At 37.4% G+C, this 23,684-nt stretch overlaps 1 protein-coding gene across 4 annotated transcripts in view; it reads right to left on the bottom strand.

Annotated features, from left to right (window-relative positions):
- Positions 1-23,684, bottom strand: part of ERBB4 (erb-b2 receptor tyrosine kinase 4) — a 1,174,706-nt gene that overhangs the window by 338,664 nt on the left and 812,358 nt on the right. For all 4 annotated transcript variants that reach the window (XM_060688174.2, XM_034433703.3, XM_060688175.2 and 1 more), the window contains exon 5: positions 6,170-6,235. In XM_060688174.2, the coding sequence (XP_060544157.2) occupies positions 6,170-6,235 (66 nt within the window). The remainder of the gene's footprint in view (positions 1-6,169; positions 6,236-23,684) is intronic.

Below are 23,684 nucleotides of genomic sequence, written 5' to 3' on the forward strand. Positions count from 1 at the left end.
TTTTTTTTTAATTTTTGATTTATGTGCCGCCCTTTTCCGGAGACTCAGGGTGGCTTACAATGCGCTAAGCAATAGCAATAAGCAATATTTATACAAAGTCAGCTTATTGCCCCCACAACTGGGTCCTCAATTTACCTACCTTAGAAAGGATGGAAGGCTGAGTCAACCTTGAGCCTTGGCGAGATTCGAACCTGCAGTAATTGCAGGCAGCTGGTCTTAATAACCAGCTTAATAACAGGGTGCCTTAGACCACTGTACTACCAAGGCTCTTTTTCATTCAGTTTAGCCTCAATTTATTTAGCCTCAATTTCCACGCCAAGGTAATTTTAGTAATAGTTTAGTAGTTAAAAGTATTTAGAATTTTCCTTTTATTGTCTGTGGGTTAGCCTATCACTCACCCAGCACCAGCACTCTGTCCAAATCTTCCCTCCTGTACATTGCTTGCTCCAGAGGTTCCAGCTTCATGGCGATTCACTCTGATCGCCACCCCCCATCACCGGCTCGGAGAGAGTTTCTTGGGCTATCCAAGGAACTTGCCTGTCCCTCTTTAGACACCAAGCTGCCTCTCTTTCTTCGCTGTCCCTACAGGACAGCTTCGATCCAAAGACCCCCCAGTGACGGTTTGTCTGGCTGGATTTTGCTGAGCTTGTCTGAACCCGACATTTTTCCAGCCACTAACGCCACGCTGCTTCTGGATTCATTTAAAAACATTGTTGAAAGTTACTTTCTTACAAACTGTTATCTTCTCTGCCATTGCTACTGCATTTGGTCCTAAGCCCAGGGTCAAAGTCCTAAGCCAGAGCAAGCAAGATCTGAAGTTTCCAAGATGAGAAGCAGATTGATTCAAAAGAAAGGATGATAATCTATTTGTTTCTTGATCTGTTATTTCTTTGGATATTTAAATTGAAATTGCATTTGTATCGAACTAATTAATTAACTAATTATCTCCTTTATGGATTACTGCCTTGTCGTGGCAAAGGGGCTTGCGTAGCTCAATAAAGCTATGAGCTATGCTGTGCAGAGACACCCAAGACACTGGGAATGATTGAGGGCAAAAGAAGAATGGGACGACAGAGAATGAGGGGGCTGGATGGAGTCACTGAAGCAGTCATTGAAGCAGTAGGCATGAGCTTAAATGGACTCCAGAGGATGGTAGAGGGCAGGAAGGCCTGAAGGAATGTTGTCCATGAGGTTGTGATGGGTCGAACATGACTTCGCAACTAACAACAACAAATTAAGTGAAAGCAAATAATATATCCCTGAAGATTTTCCCCCCAAATTACTGGGGAGATAGGAAGATATGCTCCAGGTCCAAGTCAAATCAGAATTTGTTAACACTTATTTTATTTATTTTATTTTATTAAATTTTTATACCGCCCTTCTCCTACTGGACTCAGGGCAGTGCACAGTCTAGAATAAAAAACATCCCAATAAAAAATTTAAAATTTTAAAAGAATTAAACAAATTTTGGCCCAAAATTTAAAATCTCCCGAGTAAAAACCATTTACAATTAAAAATATCTAAGGGGGGGGGGTTACGCCAGCCCAGCTTGATGAAATAGAAAAGTTTTGAGGGCATGGCGAAAAGCACGGAGATCTGGTATCGTACGTATCTCCAGGGGCAGGTCGTTCCAGAGGGCAGGTGCTGCCACAGAGAAGCCCTCCCCCTGGGGGTCATCAGCCAACATTGCCTGGCTGACGGCACCCTGAGGAGTCCCTCTCTGTGGGAGCGAACTGGCCGGTGGGAGGCTATCGGTGGCAGAAGGCGGTCCCGTAAGTACCCAGGCCCTATGCCATGGAGCACTTTAAAGGTGGTAACCAACACCTTGAAGCGCACCCGGAAGACCACCGGAAGCCAATGCAGCTTGCGCAGGAGGGGTGTCACATGGGAGCGCACCATCGCTCCCATAATCCCCTGCGCGGCCGCATTCTGCACCAGTTGGAGCCTCCGGGTGTTCCTCAAGGGGGGCCCCATGTAGAGAGCCAGAACAACACTGAGCCAGAAATAAAGTGTTCAAGAATAAAATGATCCCAAATTTCTCCTCAATTTTTGTGTTGGTTTTAACCTTGTCTTGCATTCAGTGTAAAACTAGTGAATTATAAATGATCCATTTTTACTTTTTATTGTAGAATTATGTTTAGATAATTAAGCACAGGCTATTTGGTATGTTATTTTACTCCTTTACCTTTTGTAAAAAGAATTAAATTTCCTTTTGTTCAAGGTAGTGTCTTTCTTTATTCTGGCCCCCATCCTGAATTTAGAATTTTGTCTGGAACTGTACAATCATAAAGCCTCAAAAAAAGAGAGCTAGTAATTATAGACCAGACTTCAATTTAATGCTTTAGTTCTGAGTTGTGTTTGATATAACTACACCCGTAAGGCTAGACTTCTTAGTTAAGTTCTCTGTGGTCAGATTGTTCTATATTCATTGCAGCCTCTCATTTGCAAGACATAAAATGAAAACGAGTTCAATTTTATGTTCATTTATTTAGAAGAATGGTTTTAGTAAAACTTGCTTTTTGACAAACAAGTTTAAGGCTGGTAAGAGGCTGTAAATCCTCTGGACAGACCTTGTATCTCTTCTGTGATTCAATCAGCATTTTTGTTACATAGTTTAATACATTATACTAGATATTGATTCACATCAGATAAAATCCCAGAAAAGTATATTTCAGTTATATGTTTTATGACATTCAAAAGATATAATTGGCTTTTATGACAGAGTGATAAATATAAAGATAGGGATTCAGATTAAGGTACAGTGAGCAAATACCATTAGGGAAGTAAACATGAGAGTTAAATTCACACTGATAACAATTTTAAATATTAAAAATGGAAGACAGAGACATATACAATAACAGGTAATAATGTTTAACTGCAACAAAGCTTTTTAAATAACTCCTCTCACAGAAATGCATTTTGAATAAAATTCAGAGTCAAATTTCATACTTTTTGTAATCTATGTATTGCTATAGGTTTACAAGAGTACAGAACTAGGAGCATTCTTAGTAAAAATTCTCATTAATGTTTGTATTAATGAATTGATATGAATTATTTCCTCTTATTCCGTAAGGGTTTTTATTAAGAAACAGGTTTTGATTCCTGTGCATTTAAAATTGAAGTACGACAGGAAGTCCCTGGTGGATCTGCAGCTAAAATGATGCCCATGCGTAGCACATAAAAACAGGCAGAGTTTCAATCGCACTATTACTGCCACCATCTTGACTTTGTTAGCACTCTGAGAACATCCTTGGAAAGTTCTCTCTTCCTTGTTTTGAAATTCAGATAAAAATGGCTATACCTAAGAATAAGTTTTTCACTCATCTTCTTTGCAAGAGTTCCACCTATTTAATCCTTGCTGCTTGGCATCAATTGGCAGAGTTCTTCTCAATGTGAAAGTGTCTGAGAACGTTAAGATAGATCATTAGCATGACCAACTACTGTAATTTACACATTTTTGACTAACCTTTGGGCCAGAACAAGTTAAAAGAAATCACCTACATCTGGATCCATCTTGATTCTTCCAGTTATTTTGTTAATATCTGAGAATTGTCACAGCAATAGTAATGCTAAACTCACTGAGGCCACTTTCAACATTCTGCTTTGGCTTTTCTATGGGAGCATTCTGTGGTAGAATGAATTACTGTTACTCTAATAAACCTTCTGTCCCTAAAATAACTAAATCTACTTTCTGTATTTTGACATTTTTAATAATCACACAAATCTTCTCCTGCTACCTGGGTCCTACTTATGTGTACTTTGTGCATAGAATGCAAGAATAAAGTGTTTGCACATGCTTTCTGGTTATTGGAAAATTTCACCATTTTGTTCTCTGTTTTTACTTGTTCTTTATTTATCTGTTTCCCCCCTTATTCATATTGTATTTTATTTTCTCAGTTATATTGTGAGTCACCCAGAGTCTTTTTGGAGTCAAGTGGTGCCTAAATGGAAATAATAACAACTCCATAGTAACTCATTACTCAGAATTGCTTTCTTTCTCTCTCTATATATATATTTACACACATGCATGCATCCCTCTAAATCTTTCTGTTATAAATTAGTTGAGTTTTCCTTGTGCTTTAATGAGCACACAACAATCACAGGAGCCCTGCTGATGCACATAATGGGTCAGATCATAACTACTAGAAATAACTTATTTGGTATTTAAATTTGTCTGTTCTCCAGTAGCATGGGAACAGCAGACAATGAAAACTGATGCCTCTTGGCCTGCCTTCTCACTGGTTTCCAGGGACATTTATGAAAGTGGTAGGAATAGTTGGATTACTTAGTTGGGTTACACAGTTGCATGTAATTAATCATTGTAAATGTTTCCTTTAATTCTCTATTACATAGAATTATAAATCTACTAAGTGGGAGAGAAATGGAAAATAGCTGAAATCAATAAGAGGAACATGTAAAAGTTATTAGTGTAACACCAGGATTTTAATTAAAGATGTTGATCTTTAGTTAAAATGCTAAGCTCACATAATTGATCTAGAGATATTGTTCAGTTTTTTGCTCATATGCACTTCCATCTTATGGAAATATATGTAATTATTTTTTTCTTTGGATAGTCTTTTATTTTTTCATATTACATATTATTTATTTATCCATCCTTCAATTTGATTAGGCATTTTCAACTACTTGGGGTCTTTAGAACCACATGATCCTTGGCTTTTAAGGAACTGATAGGATAGTAACTAACTAACTAACTAACTAACTAACTAACTAACTAACTAACTAAATATTTTCACCACAAAGCCTTAAGGAAATTGCCAGGTTAGTTCCCAACTTCAGGGATCTAAAATACTCATCTCAAAGAAAAGAGAGACACACATTATAAATGCACTGAATCGTTTTCCAATTTAAAATGCAAGGCTGGGAAATATTCCTAATTCATTACTGAATTCACAAATGCTTCTACAATATCATCTGAAATGATTAGTGGTCCGTTTTCCCCACAAAATGTATGACATTTGCTCTCCAGAAATTAATGTGGTCATTAAGTGTATTCCCCCTATTGACTTTGCTTGCCAGAAGTCAACAAATTCAATGGGGGGGGGGGAATAAAAAGTTACAAATGTTGATCACATGATCATGGGATTCTGCAATCATCATGAATACATGACAGTTGCTAAGTACCTGAATTTTACTCATGTGACCATGGGGATGCTGTGTTGGTTGTAAGTGTGAGAACTTGTTGCAAATAACTTTTCCACTCTGGTTGTAACTTTGAATGGTCACTAAACAAGTGGCTGTAAGTCGAGGGCGATCTGTATTACTATTTGTCAATTGATTCAGGAATTGTTACAGTCTTATTTGAAATTTGGGAATATGGGAAAAGATCTTGAAAAATGAACTAATTCAGAAAATTAATTTGTAGTCACTGAGTAAATCAATAACCACCTCTTTTCTTTGTATCAAGAAGATATTTCTTTATATCAAAACTCAAAGTTAGGGTCAACGTTTCTGCCTATGCTGCCAAGATTTCCCTTTTTTCTTCTTCACATTTTTTAGCTGAACATTTATTTAGTATATATATTAAGGTGAAACCTTTAAACATTTTGTATGTTTGTTTTGTATGTATGCCAACCACTCCTTTCCTTTTATCCACCAGGTTTTCAGCATTTGTGTCTGTAACCATGAAGATCTCAGCGATCCTATATTATTCGTGTTAGTAAGGATTTGAATTTACAGTGATCCCAGTAAGATGGATTTCTAATGTCAGCAATCATACATGTATACATTTTCATAGTGCAACCAATGTGATGATATCTAGGGGCAACACAAATACCATACATTATTTTGAGATCTTGCTGCTCTCTGTGCACTTTCTAGTTGTGGGGAACTTTCTATGACTCCTGAGCAGACTGTTTGACTTTGGTAACAGTCCTTGAAAAGCAGGTAGAAAGATTGTGGGATAGTTTTTATTTCCATTCCTTTCTCATTAAAAAAAGGTTAAAGTTTGAATGTATAGCACAGTCTGTTTTACTATTTCAGGACTGTTCTGCTTATTTCCATATCATAGTAAGGTTATGTCAATGAGAAAAAAAAACTTTCATAACATAATTATTTGATAAAAATTTCAATAATGTCAACAGCATGATTTCTGGTTTGTCTTAATGTTTTCTTCTCACTTTAAAATTATTTCTTATTCAAATATACTTACAACTCTGGCACTGATCCGCTGAAGGTCCCCAACATCGATTTCCACAGGATTTGTGACACTGTCCACCTTTAGAAAGAATAGAACAAAATTAAGAGATTATTAATAGCCTATTTTCTTCAGTGCCCTTAAGCTTCATCTCAGAACAACTCTAGGTAATACTAGGTCAGTGATGGCTAACCTTTTTGCCATCGCGTGCCAGGAGGGGGGTGGGGGGATCGTGCATGCAGATGCCCACACCCATAATTCTTTGCGCCCTGCCCCCATGCATGCACGCACGACCCACCCCGCTCCACCCCGCTCCTGGCACCCAATGGCCCAGTAGTTTTTTTCTCTCACCTGGCTCCAGAGCCTCTCTAGGAGTCTGGGGAGGGCAAAAACGGCCTTCCCCACGCCCCCAGAGGCCCTCCAGAGGCTAGAAACAGCCAACTTCTGGTGGGCCCAGAAGGCCCGAAAAGCGTGCTGGAGCTGAGCTCACGTGCCCACTGATATGGCTATGCGTGCCACAGGTGGCACATGTGCCATAGGTTCGCCATCACGGTACTAGGTAATCTAGTATGGAAATGTTATGAGATCATTAATGTTTTCCCACTGATGTAATATAGGGAAGAAAAAGGGTTCCTTGGAAAATCTGCCATGTTTCCTATATATGGATTAAAGGTAATTTATGATAGAACTATGGATCCTATTTGCACCATTTTGTCTTAGACGATTAATGTAGAAATGTAAATGCCTAATTATTAAAATCTTTTTCCAACTCTATATTTGTGTAGGATGTCCAAGCAATAAGAAAAAAGGTAAAGCAGAGAGAAGAAATTAACAGGTCAAAAGAAAAGTAAAAGCCTAAAATCTGTAATCCAAAATTCACAGTTGAGCATCAGTATACCAACAGACATCTGCCTTGACACCTTCCAGGGATGTGCCTCCTGGATTTTATTTTATTTAGTATGGGTTTTTTTTTAATTACAGTCATATACATGGGAGACCAAATTGCTAGATAAAAGCACCAGTCCAAAGCAACATGTTTATTTTCTTTTTTTTATTGAAAAAGTTTTTCAAATTCAGATTTTTCCCCACTTTTCCCCCCTCCTCCCTAACCCCCCCTCCCCCTCCCCTCCCCCCATGGCTTCTCCAAAATAAAATCCAAAATGATATCAAATTATATAGTACTTTACCATCCTTTTACACCACCCCTCATATGCTAACCATTTCTTTTCTAACATTATTATTGTATCCCCCCTATACTATACATTTCAAAGCAACCTTCAGCTATATAACTATATGATAAATCCTAATTTGACATTTATTCAACTCATAATCTACCCATTTCGTCCACCCCCATACATCTATCTCTTAATTCAAATCTTTTATGTATATTTATATCTAAACATAACATCCCTTTTCCTAAACTAAACAATCAGTAACCTAACCTATCTCCACCCATTTTCCTACAGGTCTACCATACATATTATTTTTAATATCTTTGTTCTTCTGCCCACATCACACAACTAAAAAATATTTCCATATATAAATAAAATGCTCAAATGACTTTAAATTTGTAATCCATATAGTATCTTCTGTAATGTCTTTCAACTGGATTATTAATTCCAGCACCCATGTTAGGGTAACATCAAGTTCAGCTTCCAACAGTATATTCAGTCTTCCATTACCATCTGCCCCTATCAATAATAAGTATTTTCGTATATAAAAAACCACCCGAGTGACTTTATATTCATATTCCATGTAGTATCTTCTGTAGTGTCTTTTGTCTAGATTATTAATTCCAACCACCACATTGGGGTAACAACCAGATCTTCTGCATGCCCCAATCCCATAGTTCTCTAGCCTTATAACTCAGCATATACGTAATCCATTTTTCAAACAGTCCAAAATAGAAAGTTCCAATCCACTCAATCAAAGGCCATCTTCCACATCCCAAAAGCACCAGCACTGCAGAGATCTGTTATTCTTCTCAAAATAGTATAAGTCAATAATTTGCCTCAGCTATATTTTCATGTATCAACCATCTATAAATCCCGCTTATTATATTTAATCGTCTCTTAAGTAACTGGCATTAGACTGTTGTTTAGTTTAAAATTTTTTAGTTTTGTAGGACCTGCTTCTTCTTTTCTTAACTTTTTGTGGTTTAGATCTCCATCCTAGTTGCCTTTCTAGGACTTGTATATCAGCTGATTGAGTTCCATGCTGGTCTGTAACTTGATAAGACATCACATTAAAATCCAAAGCCGCCTCTCTTGTATTTGTAGGTAATCCAGCTATAACCTCTGAAGGAGAATCCAAAAGCGGCTCGTCCAAAAGGGTCTCTGTAACTTGTTGTTTTTCCATTACCTCCATCTCCATCTGCTTAGCCTGAGTTTCAATCTCTTGTTCATTTTGCTTTTCTTTATTCCCCTCCTGTGTTCCTAACACTGATGGCATACGTGAAGATGTTGGATCCATTTTAAGAACCTTGTAGTAAAATTCTTCCGCTTTTTCAACAGTATTTAGTTGATATCTTTCTCCTTGGTATCTCAATATTATACCAACTGGAGCATCCCACCTAAATGGGATATTTTGTTTCTTTAGCTCAGTCACCAAAAATCCAAGTTCCTTTCTATCTTTTAACATCTTGGGCGGCAGCTCTTTATATATCCAAATCTTCCTTCCGTTCATTTCTAGAGTGGAGTTAAAAGACTTTTGCACAATATCATTTCTTATTCCTTTATCAGTAAAGTAAATCACCACATCTCTAGGCAACTGCTTTTACTTTGCCACCCAAGAATTTACTCTGTAGGCCTTATCAATCTTACAGGATACCTCTTCAGGACTAACCTTTAAAATCACAGCCAGAACTTCAGCAGACATCTTTCTCAAATCATCTCTGTTATTTTCCTGTAGTCCCCTCATTCTGACCGCAAATTCCATGGACCTGTATTGCATCATTGTAACTTCTTTTTCAATCCTTTGTTTTATATTATCTGCATTGTAAGTCTTGTGATCAGCTTCCTTTATTTTAGACTTTACTTCTGAGCTATTGTCTTGAATATTTATCAAATCATTTTCAATTCTTTGTATTTTATTGTCCAGATTATAAATCTTATGATCAGCTTCCTTCATTTTAGACTCTAGTTCTAAGTTGGTATCTTTATCCATCTTTATAACTATTTCTGAAAAGGTTTCCAAAGCTGTTACAATCTGTTGTTTCAGATTAGCATACTTTCGTTGTACCAACTCTTTAATTTCCTGCCTACATTTTTCAAGATTCTGGTTCTCAATCTCATCATGTCTTGCCATCTCCTCCAAAACAAATTCCTTTAGGTCTTTAAAACCATTCTCCTGGATCTGCAAGCTTAAAACTTGTTCATATGACTTGTAAATGGGGAAGCCCCCCCCCCCACAGCTTGGTTGTCTGGCTTTGTCAGTTTTAACGCCATCCTGCCACACAGACAAACTCTTTTTTTTAAAAAAAAAAAGACTTCTCTCCAAATGATATCAATATCAAGTCTCTAAGAAGGAAAAAACATAAAGTGGAAATTTTTCTCTTCAATTCTAACCAGCGCTATTATTTCAGATACTTTGTAATGTATTGAACTATTCAGGTGGAAGGACTTTCACTTTCAGCTATCTTCTTCTCAAGCCTCAGCCAGTCGCCATTTTAAACTTTCTTTCTTCGCTTTTAAAATCACTCATAGAATTGTTAGAAATACTTGCGATTTAGGGTCCCAAATCCGGGTTTCATCCTGTTTATTCAGGCAATCTATTAATTTTCGTTGATTGGATTGGTCCCATCGCCTGGCTCTGCAAAAAGCAGAGTTCTCCCGAAGCCCGGAGCAGCGGCGAGCTAAATAGGGAGCCTCATCCTGCTTCGTCCCCAAGAGTAAAACAAGAACTCTGGGGACTTCGCAGAGGGCTCTACCTGCCCTCGCCAGCTCTATCTCACATTTCCTTAAGGAAATGGAGTTTTTCGAGCCACCTTTCAGCTGTGAAGGCGGCTCTTTATGGGCGACGGGGCTGGCGGTCTCAAAAGACCGTCTAACGGCGACGGAAGCCAAACCGGAAGCCCCGCAACATGTTTATTTTCAACAATGCACCTAGGCTTCGGTTCTAGAGTAATTTTTCAGAAATAAAACTGGTGGAAAGTCCATTCAATTGTTGGGAATTGCAGAATCATAGTGTTGAAAGATGTCATTCAGGACATTGAATCTAACTACGTGCTCAGTACAGGAGCCCAAATTACGTCTCCTAGTTGGCCATCTAGCCTTGCTTTGATTCAGTGAAGAGGATCCTACCATATCTTTGGATAATTGGTCCCACTGTAAAACTGCTTTTCCTTAATGGATGCTTATTCTTATATGTAACCTGAATTTATCTTTGCCAGAAACCATTGTGCAGTGACAGCAGAGAGACATCTCTGACAGAACTGATTAATGTTTGATAGCAAGACCAACCACAGTTTAATACACACAGCAAGTAGTTGCTTGTAAGGTCAGACTGAAACATCTTGTCTGCAATGCCACTTTCTGGCAGCTCATGTTAAGGACCAAATTTCTTTTCTTCATGCAGTTAAATCAAGTAACTGGTCCTGTCCCAGCCAATATTTTGAGGAGAAAGTTACATTCCTATATTTCTATGCAAAATAATAGAGACTTGTTTATCTCTTTAAAATTATGTTTGCTGATTAAACTTGTATATTTGTTCATTTGTTGATGCTCCTCATTGTACTGGCTTGCTTCTGCATGCCTGCCGAATTTCAGAATTGACATAATATAATTTTTTTCCCCTGCTTTCTTTTTGGTCCACCCTAAGTTCCATAAATGATGAAGAAAGCAAATTTTCTGAGAAGGAGAGACATGAGTTTCCATGAATTTTTGGCCAGGAGATCAAACAAGAATTCTGGGATAAAGTGAAAAATTGACTCAGATTTCCAAATATGGATCCTAAACTTTGGCTTTTTTCCTTTTCTTAAAAGAGACACAGATGATAATATTTAACATGTAAAATAGCTTTGAAACTGTTTTGGTATGAATTACCCTTCTTAATACTACAACTAAGTATAAATATTTCTCCTCTATAAAGAAGTACACTTGAAGAAGTACACACGGTCATGGAGAATATATACTCGTATATATTCATTTGCCTTCATTCATAATATATACTCAACCAAATGTCATCACTTTCCGATAACCACATAATATTGTTAGAATTTACCAATTATGTTATACAACAGTTGCACATGTATGCTAACCATTTTATTAAAAACATCAGGCCCAAGGTTCATTTGAAGCAATTATGAAAACTTTATATCTGCATATAGTTTTCTGCTATTGCCTGGCATCTGGTTATTGGGATCAAGACTTCCGTTATAGTTATGACATGCAAGCCCATACTGATCAAGAGGAAAGTAATACCATCTGGCACAAAGAACAGAACTTTAACCTGTAACACTGATAATTGTTATTAAACATCCCCTGAAGCACTCTATAAGAAAATTAGATATACCAAACTGCCTTAGAAAAAAAAAAGTTATTTAGGAATGAGGGAGAGTAAGGAAATAGTGAAGAATTATGACATTATATGAAAGAAATGGGGAATAAATACATAAATGTAAGTAAAGACTTGCAAAGACTTGAAATTCTGTTCAGGTCTACTCTCTCATGTATGAGGAAAAATAGTTTTGCCTGATCCAAATAGTATATATTTCAGTTTAAAAAGGAAGAAACTGAATGTCACTGGGAATACTGCCTACTGAAGTACAGTCTTATGCTTCTGACAAAATTAAATCCTATTGATCCTATTAAATTAAATTAAATCCTATTTTTGGATAAGTCTATGCTTTAAATAATCTTTTCAGTTCATTATGACATAATCCAAAAGACAGGCTCAAATCTCAGTCTGGTGAATAAGAAAGCACTTCCTGCTTAAACTGACTCATGAGGCCAATTTGACTTGGGGCTCAAATCCAATTCAGTATGGACAACTCTTATTTCCTCTTATTTCTACACTGACTATCACTAGCTATCAAATGACTCTTTCTCTGAATTTCTTTTGTATTGAACAGAATTGTTATTTTCAATAATGTTTTATTGAAACCAGAATTATACAAATGCCACATATATATTGCCCTTGGACGACCCAAATTGTATCTGCACCAAGTGCAAATTGATTGGATTGCTGTAAGAGAAAATACTCTTTCATACTAGGATGAATGATACAATCAAGAGTCTGGAAACAGTTTCTATAGATTATAAACTAGACAGGAAAGCAAAACAATATGGGGTATAGGTAGCCTTCTCTTTCATACTGCCACCCATAGGTCAGCACCCAACACCCAGTGGAGAATTTTAGAAGTAAACTACTGGTTCAAGGGATGCTGCTGTCAAGAGAACTTTGGAATTCTAGACCTTGGTTTACATTACCACAGAAAGGTTTTCTGGTGAGAGACAGGCTGTACCTCATAAAAACTTGGAACAATGTGTTTGGAAAACACCTGGCCGGCTCATCCGAAAGACTTTAGATCAGCGGTTCTCAACCTGGGAGTCACGACCCCTTTGGGGGTCGAACGGCCATTTCACAGGGGTCGCCAAAGCCCTCTCTCGCCCCCCCCACGCCTTCACTCACCCTCACTCTTTGCCTCTGGTGGATCACCGGCCGTTCGCTTACCCCGCCCACTCCCAATCTATTGCTGCCTCCGGAGTCCCAGCTGATCGGCTAGAGGGGAAAAAACTGTTTAAACTCTTGCTGCGGGGCTTCAAAGGGCTGCCCTATAGCTGATCAGTGTTAAAAGAAAACAAATGAGTAGACCGGTGCCTGCAAAAATAGAAAAAACAGTCCCTTTCAGCTTCAGGATAGGTTAATTAGCACAAGTTGATTAGATCAGCCTCGACTCTCAGCTGATTTGCTCTCAGCTGTTTTGCGGAGGGCTCTGTTGCTAGCTGCAAAAAAATCTTGAGCAGATTTTTTTTCCCCTAGCTATGCTGAAAAAGTGAAACTGAAAATAAAGCAGGGTCTTTGCTGCAACGTGACAAAATGAGGCAGAGAGAGATTTCTTTTTCTTTTTCCTCACCAAAAAAAGGTAGGTGGAAAACTGCAAACAATGGGAAATTTAGGGAAAAAAAGGAGGTTCAAGATTTTAAAACACAAGAGAAAAAAAGCTCTTTTAACTAGGGAATTGTAATAATTGAGATACTATTAATTGTATATTGTGTTGAAAGCAGAAATGGTTAAGTTGTGGTTTGGAGGAATATATGGGGGAAATTATTTGGTTTATTATTATTGGTAAATATAATTAATTGATTTGTAAGAAATTGGATTGCATGGAAATAATTGGAATATTCATGTTCATATTAATATACAAAAAAGATAGTTATATAACTAATTGATTTATATTAAAATGTTGAATTTGTATTAAACAACTGTATTACATAATTACATAATTAACCAATGTGAGGATGGATATAAAAATAGATGACAATGCGACGGGGTATAATATAGAATAGAAGGGAAAAACTGAATTTGATTAAGATTAGAGACGAAGATGAAGGGTAATATTGGTTTTTTAAAAAAACAGATGAGGAAAAGATATGGCAAAAAGGAAATATAGAAATTGTAAATTTAATTGAAATGACTAAACACTGTTTAAATTTGTGAACCGGCCAAATACTCTGTTCAAAGAAAATACATTGTATGTTTGTATGTGTGTTTCTAATTATTGCTATTTATTCATATTTGTTCTCTTTTATTCTTTAAAGTTTAACAATTCATTCTTTATCTTAATATCTTCATATTTGTTTGGGGTTGGTTTTCTTCCCTTTCATCTTTTTTATTGTACAGCAATCTTTCTCCTCAAACCTACCACCTCTCTCTTTTCTTTCCTTCTTACTTTCTCTTCCCCCCTTCTCCTCCCTACTTCCTCTTCCTTTCTCCTTCTCCTCGTCTCTCTTCCTCCCTCTCTTCCCCTCACTCCTACCCTAATTTCCCTTCCCTTCCTTCATCCCTCTCTATTGCTCTATCCTTTTATGCATATGGACTACTCAGAGGGCTGAAAAAGTTATTTCTGACTGGTCCTCACACTTTTGACCAGTCCTCTAACTTACGACTGTCCTCACATTTTATGTTTTTTGCCCTATCTTGTCACCATGGTGAAGAGAAGCAGTTGTGAAATGAGTGACACGGTTGTTAAGAATGCTACAATTGGCATAAATGATGACCAGTCATAAGTGCGAAGACTGGTCAAAAGTGCGAGAACCTGTCAGAAATCACTTTTTTCAGCCCTCTGGGTAGTCCTTTTGTGCACATGGACTACTCAGAGGGCTGAAAAAGTTATTTTTGACTGGTCCTCGCACTTTTGACCAGTTCTCGAATTTACGACTGTCCTCACATTTTACGTTTTTTGCCCTATCTTATCATCATGGTGAAAAGAAGCAGTTGTGAAATGAGTAACATGGTTGTTAAGAATGCTGCACGGGCATAAATGTGAGGATGGTCATAAGTGTGAGGACCAGTCAAAAGTGCGAGGACCTGTCAGAAATGACTTTTTTCAGCCCTCTGAGTAGTCCCTATACACATAGCCATGCCCATCCAGTCACATGACCTCCAAGCTACGCCCACAAAATAAGCCACGCCCACAGAACCAGTAGTAAAAAAATTTAGAACCCACCCCTGGTTGGGGGTCACCACAACATGAGGAACTGTATTAAAGGGTCGCGGCATTAAGAAGGTTGAGAATCACTGCTTTAGATAAAACTAAAAGGGGAAGGAGAACAATGTTTAGGACCAAGCCCAAAGCAAAAAATCCCAGGCAATAAATCAGACAATGAGGAAGAGACTGATGAGAAAGAAGGGACTTAGGAATACAACAAGAGATGGAGGAAGGAAAAACAGGGCAATCTTTAAGTACTAGTTCATGAGGACAAGTACAATATTGTTGCTTTACTGAAACTTGGTGGGATGGAGCCCATGATTAGAACATGCTGCTGGAATGCTATAAATTGTTCGAAAGAAAAAAACCTAACAAAAAGGAGGAGAACTTCTTTTGTATCTAAAGAGTTACTATAGAAATACACAATACCAAGGAGGAAAGCCTTCTTTAAAGTATTTTGGTGAATTTCAGAAGAAAAATAAATGACATTGTCATAGGTGTGTACTACAGATCACCCAAGTGGAGGAAATAGACAAACTTTTTGGTAATCAGTAGCTGGTGTGTGCAGGAAACACACCACTGTGGCAATGGGGGTTTCAACAACCCCAACATCAACTTGGAGATAAACTCTACAGCGAATAGGAGATCAAACACCTAAAGTGTGGGCTGACAACTTTGTCTTGCTAAAGGCAGTGGAGTGAACAAGAGGAACAGCTACACAGCACCTGAGCACCAGGCTCAGTCTGCTGAGCCTGGTGGCTCAGCAGACTGATAGCATTGTGATTAACACCAGCTGTCTGCAATTACTGTAAGTTCGAATCTCACCAGGCTCAAGCGGCCACCGCCGCTACCAGTTCTCCCGATCCGAGGAGAACCGGTAGCAACCCACCACTGGATGAATGGCTAAGAGAACTAGACATGTTTAGTCCAATGAAAAGAAGGCTTGGGGGAGACATGATAGCAGTACTTCTAATACTGAAAGTGCTGGATTTTTCAAAAAAAGATTGGACAGCTACTTGTCAGGCATGGAATAAAGACTTTTGCCTTGGGTAGAAGACCTCCAAGGTTCCTTCCAACCCTATGATTCTATAAAAAGGAAACATATAGATCAGACAGATATGAGAGAGAGAGAGGGAAGGAGGGAGGGAGAGGGAGGAAGGGGAGAGGAGGGGAGGGAGGGGAGGGGAGGGAGAGAGAGAGAGAGAGAGATTGACAGAGAGAGATAGACATACAGACATCCTTCCTAAAATGTAATTGCAGTTATGTCAGATGTTCTGGACAGGGAGAATAGATTTTATTTGGGCGTTTTGAGAGAATTTGAGTCTGTGTGTGTGCATGTGTATGTGTGCTGTAGTGTTGATTAGATTGTTGTGCTGTGGTTCATATATTTGGCTGGTGTGCATATTCGATTGAGGATTTGTCTGAGCACTGCCTTCTATGAAACTGGCGCTGGTCAAGTGCAAATAGACAATTCACTGTTTGGCACACAGATGCCCCCAAACCTAGTTTCATTTATTTTATTTTATCATTTTATCTCTTCATGCTGGGCATTTTCCTCAATCATAGATGCTCATTTTCCTCCATTCATACTAACCATTATTAACTGTTAATTTTCTTTATGGCATTACATTTTTCTGTTTTCAGTCCTTCAATGTAAGCACAAATAGCTAAGGTTCCAAATTTTACACAACTCTCACAGTCTGATTGTTAAGGAAATCTAGTGATACAATAACTGTACACAGAAAATATTCTAAAGAATGCTTTATTTTCTCAAATAGAGATCTACAGATGTTCAACTCTGCCCTCAAATTCCATGATGGTCCAGACAGCAAAGCCAGTGCTGAGAATTCAGGGAAATTAAATCCACATATCTGGAGAACAGATGGGAAAAGCAACCTATGCTGTCACTCTGTTCCCAAGGGACAAAGATGGGCAGTATTTCAAGAAAGTTCCACAAATGCTATACTAATCAACATATCATGGAACTGCCATATCCAAATAAAAGCTTGGTGCTGATATTATTCTTAATAAAAATTCCACCACATTGATCCTCTTCTCCTGAAAATAAACACAAGTTATTTTTAACAGACTTTGACATGACTACCTGTTTCCTGTTATGTTATTTTTGTAGTGTCAGATGATAATTTGCATTTTAATAGAGATATTTAACTGTAGAGCAAAAAGAAGCCTGCCAACTGTCTTTTCTTCTTATTGGAAACTTGAAAGTGTCGGCTTTATTGTTTTCTCCTCTCACTGTTATACAGGCAAAATGAGGTGCTGAAAGTGTAGATAGCGGAACTTTGAAATAAATTATCACAAGTCTTTTTGAAGGTCATATATCAAGTAAATTGGAAGAAAACATGCTTTGCTTTATTTGCTAATAATAAGGTGTCCAACAGATATTGGACCAGATTCCAATCCTGTAATTTATTTTACTAATGCAATTATCTGCATGGAAAAAAAATAAACTAATTCAGTATATTTGAATCATCTTCTGTCATAAGGTTAATGCTATAGAACTTCTTCTTACAGATGGAGAGGTAAGAAAGACTTTGTTAAGATTATCAGTTCATAACAACTAGAAAAGTCAGCAATCAGGACCATAGGGTGAAATCTGATTAGATCGATTTTTAATGGACCAATCCAAGAGAAGGCAAGATGTTTCATTTAGGATTAGGTTTTATTCAGTTCACTGATTTCATAACAATATGGAACTCTCTGACAAATTGAAAGACAAAAAGGACAAGTATAAAAAGTGGAAAGAGGGGCAGAATATCAGCAAATAGCCCGAGCCTATAAAGATGAAGTGAGGAAAATTAAAGCTCACAATGAACAAAGGCTTGTGACAAAAGTAAAAAATAACAAAAAAAAAAGCTTCTTCCAACATGTTAAAAAGGAAACAATTGGTCCATTGCGGGGAGAAAGTGGCAAGAAGGTGACAAGCAACAGGGAGAAAGCAGAACTACTTAACTCGTTTTTTGCATCTGTCTTTACACAAAGAGAAAAAAACAGTCCAACCTATCAAAAACAGCACCACAAAAAACAGATTAGGAACACAAGTTAAAATAGGGAAGAAAATGGTAAGTGAACACCTGTCTACCCTAGACAAGTTCAAATCACCAGGACCGGATAGATTACACCCCAAGGTTCTGAAGAAACTGGCAGACGAGATCTCAGAACCACTGAACGATATCTTTCAAAGATCCTGGAGCACCAGGGAACTGCCAGAGGACTGGAAAAGAGCTGATGTAGTTCCCATCTTCAAAAAAGGAAAAAAAATAGATCCAGGAAACTATAGACCTATCAGCATGACCTCAATACCAGGGAAGATTCTGGAAAAGACAATCAAACAACGAATCACTGAACACCTAGAAGCAAACAAAGTAATAACCAAAAGCCAACATGGGTTTGTCAAAAACAGATCATGACAGACTAATCTTATTGCATTCTTTGACAAAGTGACAAAATTAGTGGACCAGAGGAATACTGTCAATATAATTTACTTGGACTTCAGTAAAGCATTTGATAAAGTAGACCATAATCTATTACTAGATAAAGTAGAAAAATGTGGGTTAAACAGCATCACCACCAGGTGGATTCGTAACTGGATGACCAACCTCACTCAACGTGTAGCCCTCAATGGAACTGCATCTACATGGAGGGAAGTATGCAGTACCCCAAGGCTGTGTTTTAGGCCCAGTACTTTTCAACATCTTGATCAATGATTTGGATGAGGGGATAGATGGGAACTCATCAAATTTGCAGATGACACTAAGCTGGCAGGAATAGCCAACACTCCAGAAGATAGGCTCAAGATACAGAAGGATCTTGACAGACTTAAACATTGGGCGCTATCTAACAAAATAAAATTCAATAGTGAAAAAAGTAAGGTTCTACATTTAGGCAAGAAAAACAAAATGCACAGGTATAGTATAAGTGGTACCTTGCTCAATAGTAGTAACTGTGAGAGGGATCTTGGAGTCCTAGTGGACAACCATTTATATATGAGCCAGCATTGTGCAACAGCTGCCAAAAAAGCCAGAATAGTTCTGGGCTGCATAAACAGAGGGATAGAATCAAGATCACGTGAATCCATCTATCCAAATGGGGCAACTGATCAACCTGTCTCTAATCGCTCCTCTAGCACTTGTAATCAGAGTGAAGTTACTAGAGGAAGCAGACTTTTCAGCTGCATGGGAAATGCTGCCAATGCCTTAAACAAGAGGCTGGAGATGGAGAGATAATGGAGGGGATGAAATTGAACTTGCTGTTTTTCCATCAGATTTACTGTTTTTTCATCGAGGTTCTTTGATGTCTTCACTGTAGTCTCTTGATGTGATAACATTACCACTGACCTTCTGAACTGATGACTACTACTTCATAGAGAGATGGAAACCACTGATTAGGGAAGGGGACCTGGCAGGTTTGCTCAGCTCCACTCAGTATGCCAGCTATGGTCTTGTCTGAAGTACAAAGTTCTCAGTACTGTCCATTGCACCCTTACCACCATTCATCCAGGGCTTCCTTTGAAGACCACCCTGAAACCACCCTGAAACTTCAATTGATCCAGAATGCAGAATATCCTGAGAGAAATGTCCACTGGTCCCCCATTTCACAGAAGATATTTTCTGTCATAAAGATTATGCTCTGCTATGGCCTTCCAAAGGAACTCTGTCAAGTTTCACATTGCTGGTTTTCTGGAAGTTATTAAAAACATAATTATTCTGGAAAACATTTGGGATATAAAAGCTAACCATCAATTTTATTGATTTTAAAACTGTTTATATGTTAAGTGCTGACTACTTATCTTCATTTTGTATTATAGAAGTTGTATTTTGTTACTTGTGTTGTCATTCTATGTATTATATCATGGATATTTTACAGCTTTGTTTATGAATATATTATAAATCATCAAGAGTCTCCTTGATTGTGGCATACATAAATAAATAAAATGAATAAATAAATATTTTATGCATTGCCATAGGAGTAGTGATATCTCTGTCTTCTAGATGATTGGGAAGAAAATATTCCCATGGCAAAAATGGTATTTATTTTTCATACAGGCTGCGCTGAAGCACCAAGTTATCCATGTTTTCACCACTTTTCCATGCAGAGCTGCCTGTTTTAGTAGCCACTGGCTGGCTAGTCCTGGCTTCCCTCCCATTATTGCCATCATATTACTCATACTGAAGTCGCTCAATTCTTTCTTCACTGATAGCCTTCAAATGGATTCTCATCTATGAGCTGATACTAATCCATCTGGCCTGGTCATCCTGTCTGGCTGCTGTCTATTATGGAACTAGAAGGGTTCAATTCTGCCCCCTATAGTTAGTCTCAATACTGAAATTGCCACAGACAGCCCATCTCTCTGTCAGATCTTTGCTGTGAGCCTAATATTTCATCAATATCCCAAGGTGCAGCCTTTCAAATTAAGCTTTGAATTGGAAATCATCCATGGATCTATGGATAGAACCTTTTTTTAAAAAAAAACAGTAAGATAATTTGCCAAGTCTCTTTGAAAGCCACAGTGAAAATGGCCACGTAGGCGCAGAATGTAGCTTTTGGACTGGGGTAGTCTTGCAGCAAATTAATTAACGCAGATCACCAGTATCTTCTTTTATTCATCCTACAATTTCATCATGAGATGTCTTCTGCTGGCATGTGACTTAAAAGACTACTTTTGTGCCCAAACACCTTACTGTTCACAATGCTCATTAACTTAATAAGGGGATCTCCAAGTTTGAATGCCATAGGTTTATGTAGTCAGAAGTACAGATCTTCTTAATCACTACCCCTAAGTTTTGGAACAGATTCTCTGTAGACATCAAGGGGGTCTAATTTCTTTCAAAGGTTTTTAGAGAACCAAGGACACATATTTTCCTGCTTTTTATAATTTTATTTGGTTGTTAGTTCAGCTTAAATGCTGCACCATTGATAAAACTTCTCTTTACAAGCAATAATCAATCAATCAGAATAGAGCTCGAAGAGATCTTGGAGGTCTTCTAGTCCAACCCCTTGCTCAACCCCTACACCATTTCAAACAGCTAGCTGTCCAGGCTTTTCTTAAAAACCTTCAGTGATGAAGCACCTACAACTTCTGATGGCAGGCTGTTCCACTGGTTAATTGTCCTCACTGTTAGGAGTTTTCTGCTTTATTCCAGGTTCCTGGAATTTGAAGATACAGGGATAATCACTAATTCAAGTAGCTTTAAAAAGAGGATTACTAGAGAATAATGTTTTCAACTACTACTCTCTAATACTTTCCAGATTAGAAGGCTGAATTTGTTTGAATATAAGTTGCTGAAAAATATCATTGGTCACAGTATGACCTTCATAGAGAAAATGTATCTATGTAGTCACAAGGAGTCAAAAATGACTTGACACATAATCATTATGTCCTATTTGAGAACTGCAAATAGGCATTTGGTTAGTCATGATGATCATCAGAATTCTGGATTATAAAGTCCTTTGAACTCTTGTTAGGAAAGAGGTTAGCAGGGTTTACTAGCTATGAAAGCTCAATATCCAGATTTGCTGGATATGAGAATGCACAATTGCATTAGTAGGTTTTGTATACCACCTGGAAGAATATTTACAATATATAAAGGTACATCATCTTTTGAGCACTTTGAGAATATGTATGCATTTATACACTATAATTGATTAGTCAATTGGCCTTATCAAAATGCAGGACAACTCCAAGGTTTGAGCTTTAAGCACTATAAAATTTAAGACAGCATAATACAACTTCTATGATAGGCAGGCATATTGTCACTTCTGATCAAGCTGATCAGATAAATCTATTTGTAGCTTGACTTTCAGTCATTGCTAACATAGTATGCTCAAATATTGTAAGCTGCTTTGAAGAGTCAGGTAGTAGTAAAACTGAATTAAATGAATAAAATCACTATTTTCAAATTATTTTGAGATTCAGAAGAGAGAAAGAATATTTTTGCAGTCACACGTATACTAAACCAAAATGTGCTTTGTTCACTCTTCACTTATTGTGCTATGAGAATCCAGTCATTTTGATTTTTAAACTAAAATCTATGATTTAAATCTTGTATGAAATAGATAAATCACTATGGTTTGTACAGAAAATTGATCTGAACCAAACTTTTTTTTTTTTTTGAGGCTGAAGGCTACACTTGAGTTTTGGATGAAAAACCATGAACTGAAATAATTAGATAACTTATTTAATTAACTGGAATACTTTAAATAATTTATTTAAAATTTAAAACAATTAATAAAAATAATTTAAAAATTAAGAATACTAAACAAAATATACTTTATTTTTGTTTACTATATATTTTATAACTGGCACATCCATCTTATTAAATATATAAATATATTAAAAGTATTGGGATTTGCATTCAAGATTTTCAGAGACTCCAATTTGGTTATGCCCTTTGTTCTAAACAAACCATGGCTTTCTGTAATGTGCTTTCCCACCTTATATTTGGAATAATTATATTACAAAATGAGAGTTTCCAATGTTGCAATTCTTGTTTCTATAATTTCAGTGGATACCAGTGAGGAATTATGTTGATGTGACAGAAGTCTATATGGAATTATTTTTAAAGTAAAACTAAGATGGTACTTAAAAAATATAGGAAGATGTCATTTGGAAACTGAGACTGAAAGAGAAACTGAAGCTAAAAGGAAATAGTGTTCACTAATATACTAGAATTTTTTCAAGGGGATTACAAAATAAAAGCAAGAAAATATTTGATAATAGAAGAATATTTAACAGATTAACAGACTGAGTTGGAAGGGATCTTGTTGGTCATCTAGTCCAACCCCCTGCCCATGCAGGAGATCCTACACCATTTCTGACAAATGACAGCCCAATCTCTTCTTGAAAGCCTCCAGTGATGAAGCTCCCACAACTTCCGAAGGCAAGTTGTTCCATTGGTTGATTGTTCTCACTGTCAGGAAATTTCTCCTTATTTCCAAGTTAAATCTCTCCAAGTTAAACTCTCCTTGTTTCCATCCATTATTCCTTGTCTCACCTACAGGTGCTTTGGAAAATAGTTTGACCCCCTCCTCTCTGTGGCAGCCTCTCAAATATTGGAAGACTGCTATCATGTCTCCCCTGGTCCTTCTCTTCACTAGACTAGCCATGTCCAGTTCCTGTAACAGTTCTTCAAATGTTTTAGTCTCCAGTCCCCAAATCATCCTGGTTGCTCCTCTCTGCACTTTTTCTAGTCAATATACTTGTCAATGATTTTTATGTACAATTATCAGAAAAGTTTAGGATAGATAAATGATTTTTGAACAATGCAAGACTGAGTTTGAAATAAACTATGTACAAATGATGAACATGTTATTGCTAAAATGTATAAACTTTTGTTTTAATACAAGGCAGAGTATGCATAGTAATAGAGGCTATAAAGTATAAATGGATCAATGGGAAAATATGTAGTTGAAAGGCCTGAGGGCTGCTCAGACTCTGAGACAAATGCTACCTTGTCTCTTCTGACTACCCCTGCTGAATGACTGGAAAAATTATCATTCATTCATTCATTCTTTCATTCACCAACCAGTTGCTCATAATGGCCAAGTTTAAGATACTAGTGGTAGGTGACAGAGAAAAACTGTCTGCACCCAGAGCTTCCATTTTGCTGCCAAGATGATAGATATCTTAGCATATGATACAAGCAAAAAACTATTTCCCTTCTATACCGAAATGATTTGGAGAGGAGGGGAAAGACACTTAATTTGTTAAAATGATGTGGCTAATGCCTAAAGCAGACAGTTAAATTATCCCTATTCTGTGCTAAGACAACAGAAGTGTCTTAAGAGGAGGGAGGTGGTATCAGGTTGCTAGTTTTAATAACTAGGGACAGCAGAGGAAAGCAAGTGAACTGAAAGCTATTA

This window comes from Pantherophis guttatus, chromosome 1 (assembly GCF_059756535.1).
Source record: "Pantherophis guttatus breed Tessera chromosome 1, ASM5975653v1, whole genome shotgun sequence".
NCBI lineage: Eukaryota > Metazoa > Chordata > Lepidosauria > Squamata > Colubridae > Pantherophis > Pantherophis guttatus.